At 42.2% G+C, this 22,869-nt stretch overlaps 1 protein-coding gene across 1 annotated transcript; it reads right to left on the bottom strand.

Annotated features, from left to right (window-relative positions):
* Positions 1-981: 981 nt before the first annotated feature.
* On the bottom strand, positions 982-7,359 carry LOC131223644 (importin subunit beta-1-like). Its single transcript, XM_058219096.1, has 3 exons — positions 7,129-7,359; positions 1,668-4,083; positions 982-1,451 (listed from the first exon to the last, which is right to left on the bottom strand). The coding sequence occupies exons 2-3, from the start codon at positions 4,076-4,078 to the stop codon at positions 1,253-1,255; spliced, it is 2,610 nt and encodes an 869-aa protein (XP_058075079.1). The 5' UTR covers positions 4,079-4,083; positions 7,129-7,359; the 3' UTR covers positions 982-1,252.
* Positions 7,360-22,869: the final 15,510 nt, after the last annotated feature.

The following is a 22,869-nucleotide window of genomic DNA, read 5'->3' as shown; positions in this document are numbered from 1 at the left end:
TTTAGAAGGAAGATGCCCAAAGAAATTCACCCAATTTCAGATCAAGAAGGTTAATTTCAAGGGTCTCTGACCATAGGTGGAAGATGCACAATGGAACGATTTAACCATTAATTTGATGGGGCCCATCTATAGATGAGTGATCTGGCAGTCTGCTACTGTAGCGACTTGGCCATGGCACAATTTGCTGCTGGGGGGTGAAGAGCGTGAGATTAAATACGCAACAAAAGGGGCTCTTTTAACTATTAATGCAAAAGTGAGGCCACTGTCTAGAAATACCAAATTGATAGTTGCTTATTTGGAATTCCACCAAACAACAAAACCTTATTTGACAAAAACCCAAAAAAATAAAGAAAATAAAGTAGGTAAAAGAGTTTTTCATTATCTGAATTTTACAAGCATCCAAACGGCCCCCTAAGGGCCCTGTTTGACAGGCCGGAATTCATGGATTGAAAATCATTTCTTCCTAATTATTTCACAAGTTATTATTGAGAAACATATTCCACCTACAGGTGGCACCTTTGATTTGAAAGTGGAAATCTCTAATTCATCTTACGAAGGGCCACGATTGAATTTAGTAAATGCATAATCATCATCATCAAGGGTTTCTTTACAAATCATGTCATAGAAAATTAATTTTCCCATGGATTCCCACTTACAAGCCCCATCTAAAAACAATAAACAAGGGCAATCGTTTGGTTTAAGATCAATTATAAATAACTTTTTTTACTTAAGTTACTTAATCACTTCAGTTTAATAGGTAGAAACCAAGATAATCAACTAAAGGTCATTTGGTTTAAGATCAATTATAAGTAACTTTTTTACTTGAGTTACTTAATCACTTGCAGGCCACCTACTGGTGTGGATTGATCCCATTCTTATCAAGTGATCTTTTTCATTGTTCTGCACACCTTTTGCCTATGTTCTAAACAAGTAAAATGTCGGCAGGAATGACTTGTATTCACATAGAGAGCAAGAGAGAGAGATGACAATATCAGTGAATTCATTCCAAATAACAGAGTTCAAGAAGCAAGACATCACTATTCAGGTGGCAAAGCACTGAATCATCCTCTCAACAAGGACCCAAAAAAGCATTGGATCCGAAAGACTCTAAACATCCACAGCTCCACCTACTGAGATAGCAAGTCGGACATTGGTCGCTCCTACTCCTTGATACATAACAAACACTAGAGAAAGGGGGAAAAAACATATAATCAGGACAGAAAATGGAATCCTTACCATGAACAACTTCACCTCATGAGACCAAAATGCGTCCAATCATCCCTTGTGTCCAACTTGCAGTCTCCTTCAGCTGTTCATCATCTGACTCAAAGCACTCTCCCAAGAATTCCATATGGAATGTGCAGTCCTTGAACAATATCTTCATGTTCGGGCCAAGTGTGTCTGCAAGGTCGCCCATCACAGCAACTGCAGCTTTTGTCACAGCTTCATCCCTACCAAAGTTCATTGCAAGATATTGTTAGTCTAAAGAGAAAATATAAAATACAATCTTTGGCCGATTAAAGACTGGATCACCCAAATTGAGATTCGCCAGTATGGCTGTCAGGGGAAAAAAGCACTGGTTTGTTTTACCATGAATCACATAATAGACCATTCAAAACATTTCATCTGATGCAAACAAGCAGGTAATCTCAGCAAGTTCAGCATACCTTTGCTTGTCTTCAAAGACTGCTTCTATAAACTGCAAGAGGTGACTTGCAAAAGGCATCATCAGGTCTGCCTTAGAATTCTTAAAGCCCTGGAGTATGCCCGAGTAAGCTTCAAATATGCCGCATCTAAGTTGGTTTCCATAGTCAACCATTTCCTCATCATGGGCATCCAATCTGGCACAGAGCTCCGCCGCTCCTTGTAGCATCGGCATCGCATACGGAAGGTACTTCTCAAACTGTTCATTGATGGCAAGTGCAATATCTCCAAAGCAGGAGAATATGGGAGGCTTGACAGACCTGTGAAGCAAGGTGTTGGAGAGGTCCTTGAGGAGGTGTGTCATGATGCCATCACAGTATGGAAGGACCTTCGCATCCAATGCACGGCAGATGTCACCAACCACCCCGACCGATATGGCACAGACTTGATACTCCTCGAAATTCTGCAAGCCCATCTCCAAGTAACGGTAGAACTCCGACATGTACTTGGCAAACTCCTCGCCTGTTGCATAGGCCAATGCTCCGATTGCAAGCATCGCCTCCTCATGCACTGTCGAGCTGCGGCAGGCAAAAACTTTGAGAAACAAGAGCATCATCTGATCTGCTGCCTGGAGGATCATGTGCTTTGTGTCATCAGAAGCGCTCAACTTCTGAATGATGACCTGAAGGACACCACATAACAGAGCTTGCAAATCTCCTTGCTTTTCCCTATCATCCGAGGAAACAATTTGAATCTCCATTGTCTGCTCCAATTTTTTCATGATGACAGGAAGGAGATGCGCTATGATTGGGGATGCTTCAGATAGATTAGAGCATCTAACAACCTCATTCAAGGTCTCATAGGCTGAAGCTCTAAGTCTGGAATCGTTACCATCTGTACGTTCCGCAGCGAAAACAAGAGCAGCAATAATGTTGGGAAGGTGAGGTGAGAGAACTGAAGAACTACTCCCAGCCTCTTCATACCCCTGGGCAAGATAGTAAATTGCACCACATGCTTTTTCTGCAACATTGGGGGTGTCCTTGACGCTCTCCAACAAGACCTGAACAACTCCAGCAAGGTTTGTGTCAGTTATAACTGAATATCCACTAGCTGGGGAGTGCAAGATCTCAAATATCCTGCCTAGAGTCCAAGCAGTCGTATCCTTTACGTGGCTGTTCCCATCTTTCATCGCAGTTAGCAGGAATCCAAGACCCCCATTAACCAATGGTGAGAGAACTTCAACAGATGGACCTTCAAGAATGGACCCAAATGCAAAGGTGGCTGCTTCACGGCTGCGCCAATCGGTCTTTAGTATGTTAGCCTCCACAAAAGGCATCACAAGGGGCACTATAGCATCACCAACAGTTTTTGCAACGAGTCCCAGACAGGTCCCGCCAGCCATGGATAGATTCCAAATGCTGTCATCTTGGTCCTGATCCTCCTCCTGCTTAAGCAACATCTCTAACAGCATTGGAACAAGCAATGGCAGAGCCTTCTCGATAAAGTGTGAATGGGTAGCACCCTCACTATCTTCATCCTCTTCTTGGACCTCAATCTCTTCATCACAGATTGAGCTCCAGAACTCTATTGCTTGAAGTGCAACGGGTTCTTCATCCCCCTTAACTGCATTCGCAGTCAGATTGAAGAGAGTCTGCATGTAAGGTTCAAGCTTGTCATAGTATATTGTTGAGATTGAGACAAGGCACTCAAATGCTGCCTGCCGAATCTCCGCTTCCTTCGACACTGCAGTCTCGCATACAACCTTCATGATGTAATTCCGCTCCATCTCATTCTCAAAATTGGTTTGTGCGAAACCCAGAGCATTATACAAAGCTTTAGTCGCAGCAAGGCGGACATCGCCGGGATGGTTGGCGAGAGTCATGCCTTGGACTACAGCGGTGAGGACAGAATTCACCTGATCTTGTTCGAGGTCTTGTGAAGATATCTCCTCACAGACATAACCAAGTGTTTCAAGAGTGGCCTGCTTCAAAGAAGCTGGCTTTTCTTGCTGGGTCATGTTGGAGAGCAAGCATCCAATGAGTTCAGGCCACTCTTTACGGGGTATTTCAATCGAGGCAATCTTAGCAATCACCTGTGATGAAGTGTGCCTTGCTTCATGCACGGACGATCCCAATGTCCGCAGAAGCAAGTCCTTGATCTGGGATCTGAGCGTGCCATCAATTGCAACCCAATGCTGGATAAGCAATTCCTTACGAGCAGAATCTTTGGCATCCAACGAATTCTTTAAAATGATTCCAGCAAGGCGGCGGGATTCAGGGGCCTTCTCATCATTCGAAAGTTCAACTGAGAGCGATAGGAGAAAAATGGGTAGATTCTGTTCCTGAAACTGCTTGAGGCTTTCTTCAGCAGCTGTTCGCACATTACCATCTGGTGACTGTGCAGCTAACAGGATCTGAGTGATCTCCATTGCCATCTTGTCTACAAAAAATAAAATGAAGAGATGAACTAAATGTCAGAGATTTGCCAAATGAAAAAAATACAAATCCTAAAATCGAATAACGTTCCACCAGATATATGGGTATGGTTTTCCATGGTCACAAGAGATTAGATGCACAACCCACTCATATTGGAACCAAAAGATGAATGGTAGGGATCACAAAAATGTTGGGATCCACATGTACAATTATAGACAAACAGAGATTTTTTTTTCTCAGCTGGGGAAACAAATAATCGAAAAGGTAAACAGACATCATCACAAACATGCCATCCTGTGTTCTTGGGATGCAGAATCAGTAGACCATTTGTTTGTGCATTGAAATCGCATGGAGAGGGGAGGTGTCCTTTGATCTTTTCAGATTGTCCTGCATGATGACTGGCACGATTGATGCCTTTCTTGAAGCATGGAATTGGGTGATACTTGGCTAAAGGAAGCAGAATTCCCACAGCTGAACTATGTTAGCCAGGTTGTGCACAATTTCGAATGAACCAAACAACAGGACATTCAATGACTAAGTCAAGTCACTGAAGGGGGACTTTGTCAATAGGCTTGTAAGAAAATTTGCTTGTGCAGCCTTTGCCAGGTGCAGTAAAGAAGAGTTTGGAGGAAAATTGAGGGGCCTGAAGATTAAGTTCCAAGGTTGATGACGTCTGATTGCGTCCGCCTTCAAGCGGTCACTTATGTCTTTGTTTTCTTTAATGTGTTGCACTTCCTTCAGTTTTAGTAAATTGTTGTTATCAACTAAAAAGGGTGCAGATCAGCTCATCTACAGATTTAAAAATAGTTGTTATCAATTTTTTTTAAAGGTAGTGCAGATCAGCTCATCTTCAGATTTAAAAATTTTCATTATCAATTTTATTTTATTTTTTTAAATACAGAAGCGCTCATCTTCAGATGATCTGAAAAGATCATCCATTGGGCTCCCATTATCAATAAGCAATGCTGTATTGATGGCTAACTAAGATTTGATGGGCTGATCATATGGCTAAGATTTTTTTGTCAGGAAAGTTTTGGGGCATAATTCATTCATAATGGGGCCCGCTGGATAAATGACTGCGATTACAGAAATGCGGGACCCAACTTAGAGTTGTTGTCCTAGAGAACACAGCTCATTTGCTTGACCAGTAATTGTAGAAGGGGGACTCCTCCATGGTGGACCCAGATGTTTACAGGTGAAACCCATTGTGGATGGGCCATGCTGCAGCACATTCCCTCCATAAACCAATGATCTTGACTCTCTGATCAGTGGCCTGCAAATGGATGGCTTTGGGGCATGACCCATTCAACGACAAAAAGAGATCTGCTACTGGCTAAAATTTTCTGGTATGTGAGAGTTTTGGGGCATGATACATTCATAATTAGGCACACCAGATCAAACATTTGGACAAAAGAAAGGTAGAACCCTCTAATACAATTGTGGCCACATGAAATGCCTTTTTTCTTGGTTTGGCCCAACAAATGCATAGGTATGGTATCTTTGGGAGATATCCAAAAAAAAAAAAAAAAAAATTCCTCTGGTGGATCCCCATTAGGGATGCAATACCACAACAAGTCTCTCCATCTTGTAATGATATTGTCTGATCAGTGGCCTGCAAATGGATGGTTTTAGCTACCAATTCAACAATCAACAGTAAAATCCACCAATGGATAGTCAATTCTCATCACCCATTTCCTTGATTGATGTATTTTCTGCTTTTTAATAAATTCTGATTATCAATCAAAATAATATTCAAGCTGGGGAGAGTGCTATGCATGATGGGGCACACTGATGAACAGTCCAGACCAGAAAAAGGTTAGACCACCTATTTGGTTACTAACCAAACATAATGCATATCTTGTTTAGGTCAAGAACTTTAAAGGTGGGGCATCTAGAGATGATCCAAATAGTTCATATCATGGAATCCCACTACGCATCAGCTATGCCAAAACAGATCCCAACAAGGCAGTGACCGCAATTGTCCTAAAATTGGATGTTTTAGCCAATGGTCCACATTCAACCGTAAAAACCCATCAACTATTCAGATAAGGTTTTCCAGCTGGAGAAAGTCCTGGGACATGACCAATACGCAATGGTGCCAATCCACCCAATGATCCTAACCACTCAATCGATGGCCTGCAAATACAGAATTTTAGCGGACAGTCCACTTTCAATGGTAAAACATCCATCAACCATACAGCTAAGCTTTTCTGACAGGGAGAGTTCTGAGCCATGACCCATTGTGCCCAACCAAGCACAGCTTAAGTGGGCCCCACCTGTACAGTTGCTGGGCCAAACAGAAAAACCATTTTGCTCAGCAAGACATTGCATATCAGAATCGTAGGGTCCCAATTCATCAAGATGCATATATTGTCCTGATGCAACCATGTTGCTATAAATCGCATCCATCCATGGTATGGCAATCCAAATCACCAGTTTCATGGGCGGCATAAAAATATCTCCCCACTCCGAAAGACCAAACATACGGAAAACATAGACAGATTGGACAGCCAGGATCATCCAATCTTCAAGGCTCTCCACAAATGGTCCATCCACAACAACGCCCATCATATCAACAGTCTGGATCACCAGAAATGGACCCCATACACCATAAACTGCAGATGCATCAGGCCTATAACTCCGCAAATACAAAATACATAAAAATAAAAATAAAAATAAAAAATAAAAAATAAAAACCCGGAAGGAATGCATATGAAAACATACACTTACCAGATTAAGACAAGGAAAAAAAAAAGTAAAATAAAACCCTAATTCATAAACCCTAAAACCCTACAAAAACACAAAAACAGGAGCGAGAGAATAACGACAGTAGTGAAATGCATAGATTCCAGATGACAATAGAAAATAGACAAAAGAAAAAAAAAAAAAAAAAACACGCACATAGAGGATAACGAATGCGTGAACAAGGGCAGAAACCCTAATCTCCTTCAGGATGCGACATAAAAGAATAAAAACGAACCCTAAAACGTGGGAAGAGCGCCATAGAGATGAGAAAAGACTCAGATCTGTTGCAAGAGAAGAGAAATACCTCTTGATATTGATGAAATCTCTGAGAAATCCTTCCTCAAACGCTCTCCTCTCTCTTCTCAAAACCTGAGAATGAACAAACGAAACCCTAGATCTGCACCTCTCTCTCTCTCTCTCTCTCTCTCTCTCTCTCTCTCCGAAAATGGCGATTTGAAAGAGCAGCGCCTCTTTCTCTCTCCGGATATATTTCTATATGTATTTTTTTTCGAATGGATGGAAGAAGCGGGAGGAAGTGAAAGCAAATGCGACTTACCAAACCCTAATTTATTTTTGAAAGAGAGACCTTTCATACTCTGCCTGACTGTGTTGGATGATACGCAGGCCACTTAGAAATTGCAATTTTGGCATAAATTTAGTCAAATTATTCAATAAAAATTATGTTAACTAGATTATATGTATCATGAACTAAAAATTATGCTTATTTTATTATCTGATTATTGAATTGGCGGATATTTATTGGACGGTTCAAAATAAAAAATCCAACGGTCCAATTTTTATAAATAAGTATGCAAAAATCAGTGGTTGGGATTGTTCAAACAATCTGATCTTGGGATTTTGAGTTGTAGATATTGGAATTCATAATGTAGTCTGCTTTATTTGAGTTAACATATTCTACGTGTGCAATTTTGAGTGCCAGTGTATCAAGCGTCGTGTGCGGCCTGAGTATCATATTAACTCCTCTTTTCGAAAGGGGCAGCGTGTTGTAGTCCGCGAACCATGTGAATTCGTAGCCTCCAACTTCGGGCCTTCTTGTTGATGATCGGAGACATTAAAGGAATGGGACCCACAATAAATAGGCTTTTCAAATTGTATTCGATGCTGAAGATGATCCTATACGTTTAATATTTTCAAACCTATAATGATACTTACCTCAATGGTCCGCCGGCTACCCTTTAACTCTATTTTGGGAAATGGCGGTGTATCACACGCGTGGCGCTTGGGCGGGCCACGACATGTGCCAGTATCGATCGAACATTTGCTGGACGTGAGCAGACTGCGTGCGGCCCCGGCCTGACCCAACACAGTACGTCCCTTATTATGGGGCCCACCTTGATGTATTAATTTTATATCCACTCCGTCCATCCGTTTTTTCAAATCATTTTAGGGGATGTGCTCAAAAATAAACCAGATCCACCTGTAATGTGGGTCATAGCATATGAAACAGTTTTTATTGATCATTAATGGGTCACATAGGTTTTGGATAAGCTGATATTAGTTTTTTCCCATTATCTAGATTTACGTGACCTTATTAACTTATTAGATGGCAAATAAACATCACGAAAACATTATAGCAAGGCTTAGAAAGCTTTCAGTGATAGGACATTTTTGACCTATCATTGATAATTCAATGATAGGTTATTATTTTAGGGTATGGGTCAAAAGATAAGGCAGGTCAAAATCTCAGGCAGACCACTCCACAGGAAAACTATGGTGGTTGAACGCTCACCATAAAAAAATTTTAAAAAAATTTAAAAAAAAAAAAAAAATCTATCACATCCAACCTGTTGATCAGATCACATGGACATGTACAGAGGGCCAAAAAATTATCAGTTTGATCCAAAAGTTTTACTACCCATTAGAAGTTTTTAATGGTCCATATTCAATTGCCATTTTTTCTGATGGTGTGGTCCACCTGAGATTTAGATGTGCCTAATTTTTACAACCATATCTAGATGGTGCCGCCATACAGAGCACCATCTAGCGGTCAATCGCTGCTGGCACTGTCAGTATGCAATCTGCGTTGGCATTTGCTTGTCCGGACGGGCCCACATGGATTGCATATTGACACTGTAGGCAGCCGTGTCGCCATGAGAGGGTATTCTGTACAGGGGTGTACATTAACCGAGCTAGCAAGGTTAGCTCGCTCGACTCGACTCAAAAAAGCTCAATTCAACTTGGTTCAAAGCTGAGTTGGAGTCGAGTGGAACTGATTTTTTGAGCTCAAAAATGAGTCCGAGCTGAGTTTGAGTAGGCCCTAGTTTGACTTGACTCAGGTCGAATCCAGCTGGAATCTAGCTCGAATTGAACTTGGATCGAACCAGTTCAATGACTCGGTTACTTTGCCATTAATGTTGCTCACCAAGTGTCTGATAAAATGACTCAATTAAGTGTGGCTGGTGGTAAGGAAGGTATGTACATGAAACAAATATCCTTTTTTTCTTGATTTTTATGTTGCTTAGAAGGTGTCTGATAAAATACTTGAAAAACCATTACTTCTGTTTTACATATAGAGGGATTTTGAAGGTGCACACCAGGTGTTTGTGGAAATGCCTCAATGGCGAACTCGGCTTGATCTTGGCTCGAACTTGGCCCAAGCTGCTGACCGAACCGAGCTGGCCAGACAAGCTCGAGGACCGAACCGAGCCAAGTTTGAGCTAAGGTCAGCTAGCGGCCGAGCCAAGTTGAGCTGAGGCCAGCTCAACTCGCTTCGACTCGATGTACACCCCTAATTTTGTAGGCCCCTTCAGGATAATCTATGTGTATTATCCTCATCCATCCATTTCTGATCATTAGTTTAGAATGTAAGTTCAAAAGGTAGATTCAAATATCAGGTGGACCACTGCAGGAAAACAGTGGTGATTGAATGCCCACCATTAAAATTTTCTAAGGCCCATTGATGTTTATTTTTCTGTCCAACTTGTTAATTAGGCCATAGAGCCCTTGATGAAAGGAAAACACAACTATCATCTTGATCCGGAATTGTTATGATCCCTATAAAAGTTTATAAAGATGGGTATATTCAACCTCACTTTTTTTATAGTGTGGTCCACTTAAGATTTGAATCTGTCTCCATTTTTAGCTATGCCTTATAGTGGGATCAACTGCCTGGATAAAACACATAAATCATGGTGGGACCACATAGCACGGTCTCGCTGAGAGCGGATTGGCTACACTCCCTTCCACTAGCCAATGGCTGGTGGTCGGTGCTTTATGGGCCTACCATGATGTATGTGTTTCATCCATGCCGTCCATCTATTTTTCTAAATCATTTTATGGAATAAGACTAAAAATTAGGTATATCCTAATCTCGAGTGGACCACATTACAGGAAAAAGTGTTGAATGAACATCAACCATTAAGAACTTTTTGGTGCCATAAAAGTTTTAAATGAAGCTGGTCTTTGTGTTTTCCCTTCATCGAGGTCTGTATTACCTAATTAACATATTGGATGTCAAATAAACAGTACAGTGGGCCTTAGGAGGATTTTAATAGTGGATATCCAATCACTATTGTTTTCCTGTGGCGTGGTACACTTGAGATTTATATCTATCTCATTTTTGTTATCAAGCCATAAAATGATCTGTAAAAATGGATGAACGACATGGATTAAACACATACATCATGGTGGGGCTCACAGAGCACCGACCACTAGCCACATGCTAGTGGCAAGGGCAGTAGCCAATCCGTTTTCGGTCTCGTCGGAAGCGGATTGGCTGGTGTACCTCACACTAGCTATATAGCTGTTGTATTGACGACAGCAAGTTATGTGGGTCTGATGATGAGGCATGTGTTATATCTAAACCGTCCATACATTTAGCAAGCTCGTTATTAGGTTTGAGACGAAAAATAAGACAAATTTAACTATCAAGTGGTCCACACTGTAAAAAGTAGTGGGGGATTGAATGTCATAGAAGTTCTGGATCAATATGAAATTTGTTTTTCCTCTTCAGTCAGGTCTTTGTGACCTTATGAACAAATTGGATGGAAAATAAAAGTTATGGTGGGCCCTACGAATAGTTTAACGGTGAAAATCAATATCTCAACTGCTATTTGCAGTGTGGTCCAGATGATCTTTGGATATGATTCATTTTTTGGATAATGCTCTAAAATGATCTGTAAAAATAGATGAACGGTGTAGATATAATAAATACATCACCGTAGAGCCCATGTAACTTTGATCTCCTTTGAACCATTCATGCAACATGGAGCTCAAGGAGTGTCAATGTTCGTCTATGCACGACGCATACCTACAGCAGCTATATAGCTGGTGTGTATTACACCAGCCAATCTGCTTCTGTCTCGGCCCTAGCCATGTCAGTGCGCAATCCACTTGTGGGAAGTGGATTGGCTGGTGTACCACACGCCGGCTATATAGCTGGTGTAACGACATCAGCAAGTTATGTGGGTCCCATCATGAGGTATGTATTATATCTAAACTGTCCATCCATTTGGCGAGCTGGTCTTAAGGCTTGAGCCGAAAAATAAGACAGATCTAAATATCAATTGGACCACACTGGTTCTGTGGGTCCCATCAGAAGGTATGTATTATATCCAAACTGTCCATCCATTTGGCGAGCTCGTCTTAAGGCTTAAGCCAAAAAATAAGACAGATCTAAAGATCAATTGGACCACACTGCAAAAAGCAGTGGGGGATTGAACGTCTACCATTAAAACCCTTTTGGGGTTATAGAAGTTTCAGATTAATATGAAATTTGTTTTTCCTCTTCATCCATGTATTTGTGACCTTATTTATAGATTGAATGGAAAATAATCGTTACGGTGGGCCCTACGAATTTTTTAACTCCTCTCTGCTAATTTTGGCGTGGTCCATTTGAGACTTGGATATGAATTATTTATTTTCTAATGCTTTAAAATGATCTCGAAAAATGGATCAACGACGTGGATATAATAAATACATCATTGTGGGGCCCTGTAACTTTGCTCTCCTTTGAACCGTTCCCTCAACTTGGAGCTCGAGGAGCTTGGCGCTCGTCTTCGCACGACACATAGGTACACCAGCCAATCCGCTTTCCCACTTGTGACCTAGAGGTATACCTGTGCTCGAGGCTGTGTGCAGCCCACAGAGATGTTCCGTGACATATCCACTCCATCCATCTATTTTTGAAGACCACAATAGGAGAGGATTCTAAAAATCAGGCAGATCCAAGACTCAGGTGGGCCATCCCGAACGAAACAGTGGAAATAGAAACTTCCACTGTTGAAAATTTCTTGGACCTGACGATGGCGTTTACATGCCATCCAAACCGTTCTATTATGGTCTTTAAAAGCAGATGAACGGAATAGATTTGTCACGGACATCTCTATGGGCCCCAATTTAAGTCGTTCAGAGCTTCTTCCATTAAGTGATCACAACCATCCAATTTGGGATGTTTTTATTGGATACATAGAATAAATAATAAGATATGCACCACACATGATGGGACAAACTAGATCAATAGTTTATGCTAATGGAAGTGGGACCCACCAAGGCCACTTAAAAAATGGACGCTAATTGTCTCATGCAGTTACAAGAATTCCTATAACCATGGTTAAAAGACCTGGTGACTCAGCTTCGCTCGTTGACTCTATGTCGCACGTGACTCCTTAAGTGAGGGTGACTCGTGGTATTGAAACGCTCTGAGTCCAAGCTAACTCAGTAAATTAGGTAAAACTGTCATTTCATATAGAGGGGTCTCTGAAGGTCACGGGGGATTCATCTGGCCATTATCCGGCAATAAAAGTGCAACCAGGTGGGTTTGATGGAGCTAAGGGTCAACCCAAGCCGAAGCCCAACCCAACCTCAAGTGTAATTAATCTGACTTAACCTGAATTCTGCATAACTTAAACCCAACTCAATCTGAATTCCAACTTGAAGTAGTCTATACTGGCTTGAACCAGACCAGACCCGACTGAAATATATGTGATTGTTCCCTATCAAACTTAATTTGACTAAAATTGCAGGACATGAATTGATCTTGAATTCAAATCAAGTTGCATTTTAAAAAACCAACCCAACCCGAGGACCTTAACAATCTGACCCTGACTTTGATTGGGTCGATTCCCAGTAGAGTTGTCAGTTTGTTTCAACAAGAAACAATATATCGCGTATTGGAATATCTATATTCAATAATAACAACAGGAAAGTGGAAGAACAAACATCATCATTTATTTTTATTTTTTTTTAATTTTGAATTCGTATTACATCCCTTTCATTTTCCCTTGATTCCATAACAATGTCCATTTATCAATATAATAAAGGAAAGAAAAGTAGTTCAAGGGTAATTTCGATAGCATTTCGGCTTGCAAAACATCCGTCGCAATGACAGAGGAAGCCCTCTCATTCTAAACTTAATACACTTAGGGCGTGTTTGGGCAGTGGGATTAAAAGGGATTAGGTGGGATGGGATTCATCTAGTCCTGTGCCAATTCCACTCCATGTTTGGGAAGAATGGAATTAGGTGGGAATTAGATTAGATGGAATTGCATTGGGTCCTGTGCCAATTTCACTCAATGTTAGCAAGTTGTGTAGGTCCCACCATGATGTGTGGGCTATATCCACACCGTCCACCCATTTTTCGAGATTATTTTAGAGCATGGGCCAAAAAATCAAGTAAATCTAAAGCTCAAGTGGACCCCACCATAGAAAGCAATGGGGATTGAATACTTACCATTGAAAACTTCTTTGGGGCCACATAAGTTTTAGATTTTAGGCCCATGCCATAAAATGAGGTTACAAAAATAAATGAACGGTTTAAATATAACACGTGTGTTATTCTCAGTAAGTTTAAATGATGGTGGGTATATCCATTCAATGTACCACCGTATTACCAACAAAGCATGGAATTAATCTTATCCCATGGCAACAGGGGACAATCCCTGCCATGGGTAATAATTATGTTTTTTGAATCCCATCCCACCTAATCCCTTCTAATCCCACTGCCCAAACACGCCCTTAGAATATAAGTGCAAAAGACTAACTCGCGAGAAATTTCGAATCTCGCAGGAGAATATCATCAAAGTAATCAAATCGACATGTGAACATGTCTGTTGCGTGGTCGCGCAACCAATCCCTGCTGCGCGGCTGCACAATAGGTCTTCATCCTGCCTCTTGCATCTTTTTTTCTTTTTCTCCGCATCTCATGTATCACGCCGCAGGATACCCGAAAAAGCTTTTAAAGGATCTCTGAAATCTCTTTGACCTTTTTGGAACTCCTAACTGATGAATGAATGAAATGAGAGGGGGAGTAGGTATTTATAGGCTTCCACAAGTGCGAGCTATAAATTCTCACAACGAAGTGCAGTTGCGCGATGGTGCATCGTACCCCCGTTGTGTGACCGCGCAACAGGATACATAATCTATTTGAGCAACTGCCCCCTCCAAGGCATTGTTCTGGCCACATCCTTTGTGTTGCGCGGCCGTGCAACATATACCCATTGCGCGGTCGTGCAGCAGAAGGATTTCATGTGGATTTACACATTTTTATGCTCCAACAATTAGGCAAGGGTAGAGGGACACTCATACCATAAATAGGTCGGGCTTGATTTTTCAATCCTTGGGCCAGATGTGATTTTCCTTGCCCCCCATGGGAGACCGTTAAAGGATGACATATCAATGTATATTAAGGGACTTTAAAACTCCTCTACACGTGTGGGGTGGAACTTTGCACAGGAATATATTGGGCAAGCATGGAAAGACACTCACAACATATACAACTCTTGTGCGAGAATATATTAGCTAGGCGTATTTGTTATTCCCAAGACTTAAGTAGACCTTTCGATACCATGTCAAGTAATCACTTGCTCTAAAAGCTAGAGCTGCTAGAGAATTGTAACGTCTCGGAAAAATTCATACAAAGACCCGAGTACCACCTCAGGTAGAAATCACTAAGGATCGAATCCTATAGAAAAGTGGACAAAAATTACTTAAGTGTTAAACTAAATAATCAGTGGAATTAGCTTGAACCACTATCTATACGAACTGCAAGACCCAAAACCCTTAAAATCGCTAACTCAACATTACCTAAAGAAACCTAGGAGAATCTCAAAACCCAATTGCTCTCGGGAGCGCATTAAAACTCTGTATCGGACCTAGACCGCACATCGAAAGTCCGATGACCGCGAAACTATAAGGTTATGACTACCTTATTGGGTTTGACAACCATTGTGGGAATCGAGCCCAAATAGTATTCAGAAACGCGCAACTTGAGCCTCGAGTGAAGTGTGTGAGAAATGCGAATATCCTTAGGAAATAAACTAAAACTTAAGTGAATTGGGTCGTTCGCTTGCAGGCGAAGTTAAAGACTTCAGACCGTCAGTTTCTGACCAAACTTTACCTGTAGATCAGGAAAATTTCCCTGCACATATCGGTATACTTGTGGCCCTGATCGAGTGACGATAATCGTTGAACTGATACAGGTCCTCTACGGTTGATCCACTAATCCAACTGGGCCGAAATCATAACTTGGCCTAGATCCACTATCAAAGAATTTACTCTGCGACATAGACAGGTAATGGACCTCTAGATGAGCTCCATTTACTCGAAACAGACGCCTTTTGGCTATAACCTAAGTATACCATGACCCTGGGGCCATTAACATCACTTCTGAGCCTATATAAGGCCCTTAAACCACCTCACCCCTCTCTCATACGAATTTGCTCAAACCCTAGGTGAGAGAAGAGAGAAAAGTGTGAGGAGAAAAGTGAGAGTCTGGGAGATCGTGGCAGCGTTTCTCTCTTACAACTATACGCACTAGATCGCCTGTACATCTAGCTACTTGGGTCATTCCAACTTCGATTTGGGTAAGAAATCATAACCCTAATTTCGTTTTAGGAATCCAAATAGAGGAATCAACGCAATAGCTAACTTATTTCGTGATTTAGGTAGCCGTTGTGTTGTAGACGGGAACTAGTGTACGAATTGAGTTCGTAACGAGCAAACCGATGAAAGGTGCGGACTATAAACGTTTAGGTTATGGTTTTCAAGGCTTTCAATGTCAGCAATGATTTATGTCTGACATGATTGCTACCAAGTGATCTTAGTTATAATGTATTCAATAAATTATATATGTGTGTGAACTATGTGAATATATAATGCATGCCATGTGTTTGTTGAAATGTTTGAACGAAATTGAAATTATGATTTGTGTCTGTTATGAACACTAATCTAAAATATATGTTTGTTGCATGAATGACAGCTCCCTTATGAAAGGATTTGCCATAATATATGCTATAACTAAATTAGTTCATGTATGTAGTAATGTGTAATCTCTGAATGAGAAAGTGTTTGTTGAATCGCTTCTAATGAGGGTGTTGAGATAGTATTCTCAACTACCTTATCCATATCTATCATTTTCTTCATGTAATATAAATTGCTATTATGTGATTCATGGATGAAATGCGTATGTATAGTAACATGTTCAATGTGTTTAATAAAATGCTCAAATGAGAATTATGTTTGAATTGTTTGATAAATATTGTTATCATTATCACTTGTGACTACTTATTACATTTGAGTATGATTGGGACTACTACGTAGTCCAGGCAATCGGTAACGGTTTCCGATGGAGTGGCCGAACTAGTTTCGCTACAGTAATACGTTCGATGAATCTGAGTCCTATGCTAATTGTTGAGAGTGGTTAGGCCACATAGAGTGCTTATGTGTTCCATGTCGATCAATTTAATGTGGACTCGTACCAATCGCACTTGTCAAATAACCCGATTGGCCTATTGTGTGTTTACTATGTGTGGACGCTACTGCTTGAATCTAAGGTACTACTTACCAATCTGAAGCTCGTTTAATCATGGTACCAAGATCTACTAAGACTCATGGGCCGGGTATGGTGGTGTATGGGACACCGTGGTCGAACTGTCGGCCTACGCTGGGGTGACGAGCCTCCCCGTAGTGACCAGTGAGCAACCCAAACTCGTGAGCCGAATATGGTGGTGTATGGGACACTGTATTTGAGTTGTCAACCTATGTTCAGGTGACGAGCCTCCCGTAGTGACCTCGATTATAATCAATTGAACTTACCTATCCACTGCTTTCGTTAGGGGTGATGCCCTACAACTTGCCTATCGTATATGATTAACTAGGATTGACGACCTTAGATGGATCTCTGTTTAGTTTAATGATAGGGAGGTACCTTAACTTCCCTAATCTGCTGTATGAATAAGCCTAATTAAGTATTAGCTAACACGACTATGCACCGCATTGTATGTGCTTTGGTGAGGAAGCATAGGTTTAAGAGTTTACCATGCGCGACCGTGAGATGAAGTCGCTGAGGGAGTGCAGGAGAGGGCATGCATTGTTACAGCATAACATTCCTGCATTAATAAGAGTAATTAGGAAGTGATTGCTATATTGCTTTATCATTACTGCTTGATTGAATTGATAACATGTTAACATTTGCCTTATAGCACCACTGAGTTGATCACTCACTCCCACTCTGGGACGGTATTTTAAAACACCAACCAGACTCTAATTTACATGCAGGTTGCGATGAGGCTTACTTGACGGAGTCAGACTTCTTTGATGAGGAGAAGGAGTTCTCTTACGTTCAGCCCTCAGGCGGGTCTATGTAGACCTAGAGCTGCGTCGTCGGGATTATAGGGATATGGGATTAGTGGAACATTCACATTTTGTCATTTTGTATAACTTAAAATAAATTATCTATATATATTCAGCCTAGTAGCACGTTCATACTCTAGAGGTTATAAAACATATATATATTTTATATATTTAGTTCAGTCTTCCGCTTGCTTAATTACATCAACTCTGGAGTATGATATGCTAATTTAGTATAATCTAACTCATGTTTAATGCACTAATATGGACAATATTTAAGCATCATTATCTATATTGTATAAGTGATGCGTTGGAACTCGGGAGTTGAGCTTTGCTCGACCCCTTATTTTTAGGGCGTTACAAGTTGGTATTAGAGCATAATTTGGATTAAACTGGACCTAGGTTATGCTAACACGATGCACTTTGACGCATTTTGACTTAGGTGGGGGGTGAAAAATGTAGAAATAATTATAGAATTCCAAGTTTCATCGACAAGAGAAACTGACAGTTGAAATGTGCCTTGTAGGCATCTGAGATCACATGAAATGATTTCAATTCCTTTTTAGGCCGTCAATCGATGGGTTTAAATCATTAGTCAGCAAATCCTAAACTTGAAACATGCCAAAAGGCATGAATATGCGTGAGATGGAACTCGAAAACACCTTAAATGGGCGTAGGGGCCCAAACCCCATTTTTCGGTGGGACCTAGGGGGTCCCCTCCACCATTCCGGCACCCGGGGGGGTGAGGCCATCGCCACCTGTCCAGGGGGACCGCGGCGGCCCGCCGCCCTCTCCCACATGTGTGGGGCCCTGCATTTTGTGTAAGGCCCTCTATTTTACCCCCTAGCCCTATTTTATCCCCATTACAAGCTTCCAAATACTTCAAACCCCTCAAAAATCTCATTTTCTCTATCAATTCTTCATTCCATACTCAAACCTTCTTCTTCTTCTTCATTACACACCCATCCTCCACCATTTTCCTCAAAACCCATCTCCTACCACCTTCTATCTCCCTTATTTCCTCTCATTTGAGCATACAAATCCACCGTTGTATCTCATAAACCCAAAACCCACCAACTCATCTCCTCCTTCAAACTTTCTTCACTTCCATGGCTCCTTTTGAGCTAGTGGCTACCATCTTTTTCCTTTCCATACTCCTTTCCCTCATGGGAAAGAGGAGGGCATCCATGGATGAAACCGGGCCTAGCCGCCCTACCCGTTCAAGGAAGCAGACAAGCGCCGAGGCTAGCGCTAGCGTCGAGCGAGAGCGAAGGACGAAGCGGGATCTCGATCCCCAAATTTCGCTCAAAAGATCTCTACCGCTGGGCATCGGTCTCGGTAAGTTTCGCGACTGTAAAGTCGTATTTGAAGCGCATATTGATGAAATGCTATTTGGGTTGTATCCAATGATGGACCTCCTGTTGGAATTTGGGTGGGGTCCCATATTCGAAGGCAAGTCTCATGCGTGTAAAAGCATTGTCCAAGCCTTCTACGCCCACATACGGGATCCACTACTGGAGCCTTTGCAGTTCACTATTCCCATGGGAAGGCGAAAAGTCATAGTCAATGTAGGTGTGATGGCCTGAATTATGGGAATTGAACGTGGTGAGGTACATGCTAGTGAATCTCATCTCACTAGTATGCGGGAAAGAGATCACCGCACGCGGTTTCTTTGTGGCCGACTGGTTCACTGGAACCGAGGCAATTACCTCCCATCGACCAAATTGACAAACGATTTCCGCCTGCACCACCACATATTCACATATAATGTGTGTCCTAGGTAGAGCAACCGTACCAAATACACTCGTTTGATGGTGGACTTCCTATACAAAGCTGGAAAGGGAGACAAGCTGTGCCTGCCTACGTTTGCCCTGTTACAGATAATCCAGACCGCAAGCTCTGTTAGGAGAGATACTTCACTCTCATTCGGCCGACTTATGTGCAAGATTGCTCATAATTTCGGCTACAAACTTAACATAGATGAGCTTGCGCCGATCCACTTCATTAATGACACTATGCTCAATAACATGGGAATTGGCTAGCGACAACGTCAAGCCCGACTCGATGAGAGTGGGGATGAGATAGAAGAGGACAATAAAGAGGAAGAAAACGGTGAAGAAGAGGAAGAAAACGAAATAGATGAAGGAAGTGAGGAAGAAGGAAGTGAAGAAGAAGAGGAGGCCCAAGACTCTGATGGGGGACCTCCTAATGATACACATGAGCACCGCTGTGATCGGGTCGCCTTAGAAGCCCACATGACTCAGATTGAAGAGAACCAGGCCGCCCTAAGACAAGAGTTCAAGGAGACCCAGGCCAAATTGAAGCAAAAGCTTGAAGAGAATCAGGCCTATATGAAACAGAAATTCAAGAGGATGTCTCGCACTCTGAAGGCCCTCCTGTGCTGTATGCAGGATAAGGGTGCTCTTCCACCTTCGCCAGAGTTAGAGGACTAGACATATGTTGTAGTCGTCTTAGGGTTTTCATTGTTTCTTATTTTCCTTTGTAATGGCCTTAGTAGGCTTAGTTGGTTGTTAGTGTGCTTAATGTTTAAAGCTTTTGTTAGATTAGCTCACATGCATCTTCTGTCATGATTCATGTAAGTCTATAACTCATGTATTGTGACAATTTTGGTTAAATGAAATGCATGAAGCTTCTTTTGTTATGGAATGTGTGGAATTTTTGGCAAATTGAGTAACCTTGTTCTGAATCTCACATATGTTGCACCCTATGTTGTATATAGGGAATGCCCCCTAAGAATACTCGAAGCACTGCACGTCTCGCAATATGCCGGAATCACAGCCAGCAACTGGCCCTACCAATGGGCCAACACCTAGTGCACCGCCAGTTCTGGAACAGAACTGTGCGTCCTCGTCGACACCACACATGCCTCAGGCGGCCCTTCCTCCTGATAGGTTGGAGCAGATGATACTCCTAATGCAGCAACAACAACAAGTTTAGAGTACGAACGCGGGAGTCCTTGCCTAGAACATGAATATGGTCCTGTTTGCACCACCTGTGCACCTTGATGGAAACATGAATGTCAGTGGTTTATTTGAGCGCTTTGAGCATTTTTGACCTCCCACCTTCGGAGCACTCACAGGCCCGAGGAGGCCGAATACTGGCTGGACCACATTTCTAATATGTTGAAGCTACTGTACTGTATTAAGGCAGAGCAGGTAGAGTTGGTTACATATATGTTTGAGAAGGAGACTAGTCTATGGTGGGACAACATCCTACAAACAGTTGCCCCTGGATACGTATAGACGTGGGATGCATTTGAGATCCGCTTCCATGCGAAGTACTTCATCCTCACTTGTCGTAATGAAAAGGAGGGTGAGTTTCTTCGCCTCCGATAGGGAGGAATGACCGTGTCGGAATATGAGAACAAGTTAACGGAGCTAGCCAAATACGCTCATTTGATTCTAGTGGACGAGCCGATGAGAATGCGGTGATTTTTTGAGGGTCTGCGGCCCGATATCCGTACGAAGATGTGTTGCGCTAGCATTCCCAACTATGTTGAGCTAGTGAACATGTCCTTGCGAGTCGTGCAGGATGGGGACAGACTGTCCCGTACACGTTTGCCCACGGGCCCAAGGCCTCGACCTGACTTGCCGAACTGACTATTCCTCGGCAAGAGGCCACATCTAGATTCGCCTCCTAGGCTTACGGCCCCACCGAGCCAGCTGAGGTGATCAGATATGTGATGCACTTACTGTAAGAGGTTGGGTCATACAGACACTTACTGCTTTACCAAAATGAGGGACAACGACTTCTCGCTGCCTCGGAAGATCAACCGCCAGCTTCCTCAAGCTATCTCGGCTCCACCTCTACGTTCAGCATCGCTAGCACAGCCTTTTTATAGGCCAAATGTACCTCGAAATAGGCCGCCTTAACAACCTATGGCAGCGTAGCCAAATCGTCCTTAACAAGCTTGGGTGCATCTCACTTGCAGCTGAAGCATCCGAGACAGCAACCGTAGTACCATTGGCTTTCGAAGTCACCACACATATCTAAGGTACACCAGTCTTCCTATTGGTGGAACCGGGTCCACTATTTTGATAATATCATACGCAACAGTCAAGCGATTAGTGTTAGAAACTACTCCTATGATTGGGATGAGAATCCTTACCGCCACAGGAACCTTCTCAGATGCTACCAAGATGTGTATGGATTGCTCAATAGACTTAGGAAGTAGAACAGTACTCATTGACCTGATTGTTGCCCTATTATGTCATTACGATGTCATCCTCGGTATGAATTGACTAATCAAGATGAAGGCAGAGATCGATTGCAATACCAGATTGGTGACAACCCATGGACTTGAGGGCACGGTCTTAACTTTCCTAGTTTAGGTCAGTTGGTACTACCACATTAGTTGTTATGCTACCTTGTTAAGGAATGTTGATGGTCCGACACTTGGGAACATGCCGATAGTCCAAGATTTCACAGACGTGTTCAGGTCGATACCTGGACTACCTCCTTGGCGCGAGATTGACTTTACTATTGACCTTGTGCCTAGTGCAATGCCCATTTCTCTACTGACGTATCGCATGCCTCCATGTGAAATGGAGGAGTTGAGGAGACAGATTGATGATTTGTTGGATTCAGGTTTCATACAACCGAATGTATCCCCTTGGAGAGCACCTATGTTGTTTATAAAGAAGAAGGATGGATCACTGCGATTGTGTATTGATTATCACAGGTTGAACCAAGTGACAGTGAAGAACATGTATCCCTTGCGTAGGATAGATGATCTATTCGAACAGTTGAAAAGGGCACAATATTTTTCAAAGATCGACTTACAGTTAGGGTATTATCAATTGCGTGTCAAGGATGAAGACGTGCAGAAAACAGCATTCAGAACCAACTTTGAATACTACGAGTTCCTTGTGATGTCGTTCGGACTCACAAACGCACCGGCCGTATTCATGGACCTCATGAATAGGGTATTTCGGCCTCATCTATACCGATTCATCATCGTATTTATAGACGACATTCTGATATACTCCAAGAGTCAGAAAGATCATGAGGAGCACCTATGAGTAGTCTTCGATACTCTTAGGAAGAACCAGTTATTTGCTCAATACAAGAAATACGATTTCTAGAAAGGGAAGTCAAGTTCCTGGGACATGTGGTGTCTAAGGAAGGAATCGCTGCAGACCTTGTTGAGGTGATCGCAGTTCAGGACTGAGAGCGGCTCGGTTCAGTTACTGAAGTGAGGAGTTTCCTTGGCCTGACAGGTTATTATTGTTGATTTATCAAAGACTTTTCCAAGATAGCCAGACCGTTGTCTCAGCTTACTCAAAAAGATCTTAAGTTTGCCTGGAACGAGAAAGCAGAAGCAGCCTTTCAGGAATTAAAAGACAAGCTGATGTCCACACCCGTGCTAGTATTGCCAGAGCAAGGGGTCAGATATACGATATACACCGATGCATCTCGTGTTAGTTTGGGTTGTGTT

This window comes from Magnolia sinica, chromosome 13 (genome assembly GCF_029962835.1).
Source record: "Magnolia sinica isolate HGM2019 chromosome 13, MsV1, whole genome shotgun sequence".
Lineage (NCBI taxonomy): Eukaryota > Viridiplantae > Streptophyta > Magnoliopsida > Magnoliales > Magnoliaceae > Magnolia > Magnolia sinica.
Note: the sequence above shows the minus strand (reverse complement) of the source record. Positions and strands in the feature narration are given on the sequence as shown.

Excerpts from the sequence above, each read along its gene's own strand:
- LOC131223644 (XM_058219096.1), bottom strand. The coding sequence starts at position 4,078 with ATGGCAATGGAGATCACTCAGATCCTGTTAGCTGCACAGTCACCAGAT. Across the intron at positions 1,452-1,667 it reads GTCTTTGAAGACAAGCAAAG|GGATGAAGCTGTGACAAAAG; the intron begins GTATGCTGAACT and ends GAACTTTGGTAG.